The sequence below is a fragment of the Ornithorhynchus anatinus genome, chromosome 13 (assembly GCF_004115215.2).
Source record: "Ornithorhynchus anatinus isolate Pmale09 chromosome 13, mOrnAna1.pri.v4, whole genome shotgun sequence".
Taxonomy (NCBI): domain Eukaryota; kingdom Metazoa; phylum Chordata; class Mammalia; order Monotremata; family Ornithorhynchidae; genus Ornithorhynchus; species Ornithorhynchus anatinus.
In genome coordinates, this window is record NC_041740.1 from 37,540,541 (window position 1) to 37,548,093 (window position 7,553).

Here is a 7,553-nt window from a genome sequence, read left to right on the forward strand (position 1 = left end):
TGGCAGAGCCGGGATGAGAGCCCAGGTCCTTCTGCCTCCCAGGCCTGTGCTCTTTCCGCGAGGCCACACTGGTTCTCTTCTGCATATACGCTTATTCCAATTTTCATTCAGTGATTTATTCTGATCACTCTTTTTGGAAATACTCTTATGTCCCTTTCCCTCATTAGAATGTAAGTTGTGGGCAGGGATTGTGTCATTTGTTTGTTTTGTACTTCCCACACGTTTAGTACAGTGTACTGCACCAATGGGCGCTCAGCAAATACTTCTTCCACGACCTCTACTAGAACTATTCCCTCGGGACCAAATATCTGACATGAGAATATTTTTACAAGATGCCCCACAGCACTTACGTGCACGTCTGCAATTTATTTATTCAGGCTAATGTCCGTCTCCTCCTCTAATAATAATAATAATAATGTTGGTATTTGTTAAGCGCTCACTATGTGCGGGGCACTGTTCTAAGCGCCGGGATAGATGCAGGGTGATCGGGTTGTCCCACGTGAGGCTCCCAGTCTTCATCCCCATTTTCCAGATGAGGGAACTGAGGCCCAGAGAAGTGAAGTGACTCGCCCACAGTCACACAGCTGACAAGGGGCGGATCCGGGATTCGAACCCATGAGCAAGCCCGTGCTCTTTCCACTGAGCCACGCTGCTTCTCTAGACCCTAAGCTCTAGAGAACGTATCTACTGAATCCCTTAGATCGTACTCTCCCAAGTGTTTGGCAGTGATGGCATTCGTTAAGCGCTTACTATGGGCAAAGCACTGTTCTAAGCGCTGGGGTAGATACGAGGTCATCAGGGTGTCCCCCAGAGGGCTCACAGGCTTCATCCCCATTTTACAGATGAGGGGACTGAGGCCCAGGGAAGTGAAGTGACTCGCCCAGGGTCACACAGCCGACAAGCGGCAGAGGCAGGATTAGAACCCACGACCGCTGACTCCCGAGCCCGGGCTCTTTCCATCGAGCCACGCTGCTTCTCTATCAGTACAGTGATGGAACACGGCATGCACTCAATAAATGCCATTTACTGATTACAGCAGCGTGGCTCGGTGGAAAGAGCCCGGGCTTGGGAGTCAAAGGGCATGGGTTCGCGTCCCGCCTTTGCCACTTGTCGGCTGTGTGACTGTGGGCAAGTCACTCCAGGTCTCTGTGCCTCAGTTCCCTCATCTGTAAAATGGGGAGTAAGACTGCGAGCCTCACGCGGGACAACCCGATTACCTTAGAACAGTGCTCTGCACATAGTAAGCGCTTAACAAATACCAACATTATTAAGGATTTCAGGTTCACTGGGTTAATTAATTATGGAGACTATATTCCTACTCGCCGTCGGGGATTCTGCCGATCACAGATCAGGGTTCCGGTAGAGAGAAGGGACGGGGAAATTCTTCCGGCTTACCTCCCACCCTGGGGAAGCCGGAAAACGGGACCGACCCACGGAAGTTTCGCTCCCCATTAGAGAGCATTTTGAACTTTGAATGTCAAACATTGAGCCAGCTACTCTTACTGCTAATAAATGCAATATTTGCTCGACTCTTATTGCGTGTTGAGCCCTGGGGCAGATATCAACAATCTGATCAGGCCTAGTCCCTGTCCCCCGCGGAGCTCACAGTTGAAGGGAGAGGAGAAAGAAACATTCAATCCGCAATCTGTAGATGAAGAAATCGAAGCGCCGAAGAAGTGAAGCGACTCGCCCGAGGTCTCCCAGAATAATAATGTTGGTATTGGTTAAGCGCTTACTATGTGCAGAGCACTGTTCTAAGCGCTGGGGTGGGTACAGGGTCATCAGATTGTCCCACGTGAGGCTCACAGTTAATCCCCATTTTACAGATGAGGGAACTGAGGCACAGAGAAGTTAAGTGACTTGCCCACAGTCACACAGCTGACAAGTGGCAGAGCTGGGATTCGAACCCATGACCTCTGACTCCCAATCCCAGGCTCTTGCCACCGAGCCACGCTGCTTCTCTTAAGCGCTGACTCCGTGCAGAGCACTGTTCTGAGCGTTGGGGGAGATACAGGGGAATGAGGTTGTCCCACGTGAGGCTCACGGTTTTCACCCCCATTTTACAGATGAGGGAACTGAGGCCCAGAAGTGACTTGCCCACGGTCACACAGCTGACGAGGGGCGGAGTCGGGATTCGAACCCACGACCTCTGACTCCCAAGTCCGGGCTCTTTCCACTGAGCCACGCTGAAGGCAAGTGGCAGGGCCATGATTAGAAACCAGAAAGAGCACGGGCTTTGGAGTCCGAGGTCATGGGTTCGAACCCCCGCTCCGCCACTTGTCAGCTGTGTGACTGGGCAAGTCACTTAACTTCTCGGTGCCTCAGTTCCCTCATCTGTAAAATGGGGACTAAGACTGTGAGCCCCACGTGGGACGACCTGATTCCCCTGTGTCTACCCCAGCGCTTAGAACAGTGCCCGGCACATAGTAAGCGCTTAACAAATACCAACATTATTATTATCTCCTGATTCCCAGCCCTCTACTCTTTCTCCTGGGCCACGCCCCCAGTACCCTGCCTGGGGGACCTTACCTCCTCACCGGTTTCACAGATTTACTCCTAGCGCCCCGGGAGCGGAAGCCGGGGTCCGGGGTTACACATCGGGCACCGCTCCGGAGCCGGACCCCCTTCGGGGAATGCGTCCGGGAGCAGCCGGGAAAGGGCAGGTGTGGCGGGGCGTGCCACGATTTCTTTCTTTTAAAAACGGTATCTGTCAAACACCTACTGCGAGCCCGGCACCGTACTAAGCGCTGGGGTATACGAGCTGATCCGGCTGGACGCAGTCCACACCGCTCCCCCCCAGTCTCGATCCCCATTTTACAGATGAGAGGCCCGGAGGAGGTAAATTAATCATCCGATAGTATTTACTGAGCCACTGCTATGTGCAGAGCGCTGCACTAAGCGCTTGGAACGTACAGTTCGGCAACGGATAGAGACCGCCCCTGCCCAGGGACGGGCTCCCAGTCTAAACGGGCGAGGCAGACGGCAGAGCCAAACAGAACAAAACAAAAACAAGACGGCATCGTCAAGACAAATAGAATCAAGGGGATGTACGCCTCATTAACCTCAGAGAAGCAGCGCGGCTCAGTGGAAAGAGCCCGGGCGCGGGAGTCGGAGGTCACGGGTCCCAATCCTTGCGCTCTGCCACTTGTCGGCTGTGCGACTGTGGGCGAGTCACTTCACTTCTCGGTGCCTCAGCTCCCTCGTCTGTAAAATGGGGATGAAGACCGCGAGCCTCACGCGGGACCACCTGCCGACCCTGTCTCTCCCCCAGCGCTTAGAACGGCGCTCGGCACCTAGGAAGCGCCTAACAAAAACCAACGTCCTTCTTCTTCTCCGGGCCTCGGTTCCCTCATCTGTCAAATGGGGGTGAAGACCGTGAACCCCACGAGGGGCCACCCGGTGACCACGGATCCCCCGGCGCTTAGAACGACGCTCTGCACCCAGGAAGCGCTTAACACCCGCATTCTTCTCCTCCGGCGGGCCGGTGGCCACACGGGGGCAGCAGGAGGGGGGAGGGGGGGGGAGAAGGTCGCTCTCCCATTGGGCGGCTCCGGGGGGGGCGGGTCCGCGCAGCCAATGGGGAGGCGGGGGGCGGGCCCGGCCTAGGGACGAGGCCTCGGCCGCCGCTGCCCTACGCGTTGTGCGCCGTCCGGTCCCGTCCTGTCCCATGGCCGCCCCGGCCGTGCTGGAGCTCTTCTACGATGTGGTCTCCCCCTACTCCTGGCTGGGCTTCGAGGTGGGCGAGGAGCGGCGGGGGGGGGTGGTCGCCCCGATGGCCCAGACGCCCTTGGGGCCTGGCCCTGGCCCGCTTTCCCCCCCCCACCTGCTGGAGGGAGGTCGAAGGTCACTCGTTCGATTGCCTCCACTTCCACACCCCCTTCCCAGGTGAAGCCCACGCCGGGGCCTCAGTTTCCCCCCCCCCCCAACCCGGAAACCGAGGCTGAGTTCCCCGACGTCTCTTCCTACCCCGTTCCCGAGGTCGGGCCCCGGTGGAGTACGCGACCTTGGGCCGGGGAGGGCCGGGGGCCCCGCTTCGGGGACACCCGAGGCCACGTCGCCTCTGACGATGACGGTGTCGGTATTTGTTAAGCGCTACGCGCGGAGCACCGTGCCAAGCGCCGAGGTGGATCCGGGGTCATCGGGTTGGCCCCCGTGAGGCTGGCCATCGAAATGCCCCTTTTGTAGATGAGGGAACTGAGGCCCAGAGAGGTGAAGCGACTGGCCCGCAGTCACCCGGCCGAGTGGCAGAGGCGGGATACACCTCTGACGGTACGCTCCGAGCGCTCAGTACAGTGCTCTGCCCGTGATGAGCGCTCAGTAGATACTACTGAATGAATGGAGGCGACACCCCTTCCCCCGCGGGCCCCTTAATAATACTAACGTCGGTATTTGTTGAGCGCCTACTACGTGCAGAGCACCGTTCTAAGCGCTGGGGGAGACGCGGGGTCATCAGACTGTCCCACGTGGGGCTCCCATTTTTTAACGCGGCCCATTTTTACAGATGAGGCCCGGAGAGGTGAAGCGACTTGCCCGAGGTCACACGGCGGACAGGTGGCGGAGTCGGGATTAGAACCCACGGCCTCTGACGCCCAAGCCCGGGCTCTTTCCGCCAAGCCACGCTGCTTCTCCGCGCCCTTTCCTCCCGATGCCCCCCACCCCTCCCGGAGAAGGCCATCTCCCTGCCCCCCACCCTTGCCTTCCTCCTAGACCGTACGCCCGTGGCGGGTAGGGAAGGCGTCTGGTGTGGCGTACTCCCCCAGACGCCTAGTACGGCGTCCCGCACACAGCGAGGGCTCGATAGAGACCGACTTCCCTCTCCCTGGGACAGGTCCTGTGTCGCTACAGAAACACCTGGAACATCAACCTGCGCCTCCGCCCCAGCTTTATCGCCGGGATCATGAAGGACAGCGGTGAGCCCGGGGGGGGGGGCGGGCTCGGAGGAGGACGGGCCCAGCCGCGAGGACCCCTCCTCGTCGGCTAGAAGGCCGGCGTCCCGTCCCCCCGGAAGCTGCCCTTCGGCCGGAGGCGCAGACGGAACCGCCGTCTCCGGGCCCCCGGCACCGTGACACCTGGGAGGGGCCCGGGTCGGCCCCCGCTCCGCCCCGACGGGCGTCTGGGGTCGGCGAGACGCTTGCGGCCCCGCGACGACCCCCGGGGTCCTCCCTCCCGCAGGAAACAAGCCGCCCGCCCTGGTGCCCCGGAAGGGCAAGTACATGACCCAGGACCTGAAACGCCTGAGTGACTACTTCCAGGTCCCGCTCCACATGCCGAAGGATTTCGCCCGCTCGGTTCTGGAGAAAGGTGGCTGGGAAGTCGGGGACGGGGAAGAGAGCCGGGGGAGGCTTAGGGCGACTGACCGGGGGGGGGGGGGCGGGAGGGGCGACTGGGAGGGCGGCCCCGGGCTGGGGGGTAAGGTTGGCGCGGGAGGGCCGGAGGGGGGCGGAGCCGAGCCCCCCGAAGCCCGCTCCGGAGGGCCCGGCCCCCAGGCTGACGCAGCCGTCGGGGCTGCCCGCCGCCCCCCGGCCTCAGGCAGCCTCTCCGCCATGCGCTTCCTCACCGCCGTGAACATGGAGCGGCCCGAGCTGCTGGAGCCCGTGTCCCGGGAGCTGTGGATGCGGATCTGGTCCCGGGTGAGTCTCCCGGTGGCACCCCTCCCTCGGCTGCCCCCAGCCGCTCCCCGGCCCCGGCCCGTCCCCCCGACCAAACCCCCCACCGGGTCGCGGAAACCGGCCCTCGGCCCTCCCTGAGGTTCGGGGTCGTCCTCGCCCCGGCCTCCCCCGCGTAACACCCTTCCCTCCTCACCAGGACGAAGACATCACCGAAGCCCAGAGCATCCTGGCTGTGAGTGCCCCAGGAGAGCCCCGAGCGGGTTCCGCGCCGCCCGGCCCCGAGGCGGAGGGCGGGAGAGTGGCTCCCCTCACCTCCTGCGGGCCGCGGTCCTCCCCAAGCGCGGTGTAGTTAAGTCCGGTCTTCCGCCTAGCCGCCAGTGGGCTCGCCCGCTCTGGAGCGGAGCCGGAGCCCCCGTCCTCCCACGGCCCGGGAAGTGGAGTGGAGGTGAACTGGGCGGGCCGCCCCGTCCGGCCCGCCGTCCCAGACCGGGCAGGGCCCGGCTCCCCGGGTCCCCGGATCAGACCCGGGTGGCCCGGAGCGATGCTTCCCGTGAGCACGGAGGAGGGGGTGACCATCCACGACGTCTTGGGCCCAGGGTGCCACCCTCACGACCCACCCCCTTCAGGCCGCAACCCGGGCCGGCCTGACCCCGGAACAAGGACAGGAGCTTCTGAGAAAGATCGATTCCCCGGAGGTGAAGGAACGGCTGAAGGTGACCACCGACGCAGCCTGCAACTACGGGGTGAGATCCCACCCCGAGCCCCTGACTCCACTCCGTCCACCCCCCGTCCTCCCCACCTTCTGCCCGCCTCCTCCTCTCACCGTGACCGTGCCCCGCTCCCTAGGCTTTTGGGCTGCCCGTGGTGGTGGCACACGTGGGCGGCCAGCCGCACATGTTCTTTGGATCGGACCGGTTGGAGCTGCTGTCCCACCTGCTGGGTGAGTGTCCGGAGCGACCGGAGCGGGCGGGGCTCCGCGGCCGAGCCCCCTCCCCGGTGGCCGGAGCTCGGCGGAGCCGCCGTGGCGGCCGACGTCTGGCTTGGCACGTGACGGCCGCTCCCAGGCGCTCCCCGGGCTCCGGCGCCGTGGAGGGCCTGACCGGAGTGAGCCCGCTGACGGGGTGAGGTCTCTTCGCTCTTCGCAGGAGAGCGGTGGCTGGGTCCTGTCCCCCAGGCCCACAAGTCCCAGCTCTGAGCCGGCCACGCAGGGACCGAGTCCCCGCCCCAGCTGGAAGCCAGGACTCCGGTTCCGTCCCCACCCTTGGGCCCCGGGGTCCCCTCGGGGTGGCGGGGGTGGGGGCACCCGGGGCCCGGAGCCTCAGTGAGCCTTTCGGCACCAAAGCACCTTACGGGAGAAGGGGCTCCCCGGTATCCTGTCCCTGAAAAATAAAGAGCCTGAAAGCTGGACCTTATCAGGAGTGTGAGTGTGTGTTGGGGGGAAATCAGTGCGGTGCAAAGGGTAGGGGACCCCTTCCTAGGGCAGGGGCAGCTGTGCGGTGGGGGATTTACGCGCGAGGCTTCGCTGGATCCGTCTGTGCGCCTTGGTCCGGTTATTCACCCGAGGAGCCACGAGAGGGAAATAAGGGCCCCCTCCTGACCCCCCGGCCCTTCACCCCGCCCGACCAGCCCGGAGCCCGACGTGGAGGTTTGATGGAGGGCGGCTCGGGCCACGGGGCGCGCCTGCCTCCGGCCTCCCCGCTAGAGTATGGACCCGTCCCGGCCCCTACACCCAAGGGCCCCAGAGATGGGGCTCCCGCCGCCCCCAGGGAGAACGGATGAGCACCGTCTCCCTCCGTGCGGGTCCTGGGGGAGCATTCTCTCAAGAGGCCAGCACACGGTGGCTCCGACTCCCCCACTCACTGGCTGAGAGGAGGTGGGAGTGAGCTTCCCTCCCTCCCTCCCTCTCCAGCCTGGGTGTGACCCCGTGGGTTCCGGGCGGGCCCC

General features: G+C 63.1%; 2 protein-coding genes across 5 annotated transcripts in view; one reads left to right on the top strand and one right to left on the bottom strand.

Moving 5' to 3' along the window:
• Positions 1 to 2,922, bottom strand: part of LOC103170811 (fucolectin-6-like) — a 28,690-nt gene extending 25,768 nt beyond the window's left edge. For all 3 annotated transcript variants that reach the window (XM_029077828.2, XM_039913978.1, XM_039913979.1), the window contains exon 1: positions 2,530 to 2,922. The gene's annotated coding sequence lies outside the window, so the exon portion shown is untranslated. The remainder of the gene's footprint in view (positions 1 to 2,529) is intronic.
• Positions 2,923 to 3,589: 667 nt separating this feature from the next.
• Positions 3,590 to 7,021, top strand: GSTK1 (glutathione S-transferase kappa 1). Of its 2 annotated transcripts, none has more exons than XM_016227974.3 (8): positions 3,590 to 3,736; positions 4,829 to 4,910; positions 5,173 to 5,301; positions 5,530 to 5,630; positions 5,806 to 5,841; positions 6,206 to 6,352; positions 6,456 to 6,549; positions 6,755 to 7,021. In XM_016227974.3, the coding sequence occupies exons 1-8, from the start codon at positions 3,668 to 3,670 to the stop codon at positions 6,802 to 6,804; spliced, it is 708 nt and encodes a 235-aa protein (XP_016083460.1). In that variant the 5' UTR covers positions 3,590 to 3,667; the 3' UTR covers positions 6,805 to 7,021. The 2 variants fall into 2 exon arrangements, with proteins under 2 accessions (XP_016083460.1, XP_001506614.1); XM_001506564.4 differs by having other exon boundaries at positions 3,592 to 3,736; positions 6,236 to 6,352.
• Positions 7,022 to 7,553: the final 532 nt, after the last annotated feature.

What these genes read in the sequence shown, in the direction of transcription:
- GSTK1 (XM_016227974.3), top strand. Translation starts at nt 3,668, where the DNA reads ATGGCCGCCCCGGCCGTGCTGGAGCTCTTCTACGATGTGGTCTCCCCC. An exon ending in CGGGATCATGAAGGACAGCG is followed by an intron (nt 4,911 to 5,172) that starts GTGAGCCCGGGG and finishes TCCCTCCCGCAG; the next exon opens with GAAACAAGCCGCCCGCCCTG. An exon ending in AAGCCCAGAGCATCCTGGCT is followed by an intron (nt 5,842 to 6,205) that starts GTGAGTGCCCCA and finishes TCTTGGGCCCAG; the next exon opens with GGTGCCACCCTCACGACCCA.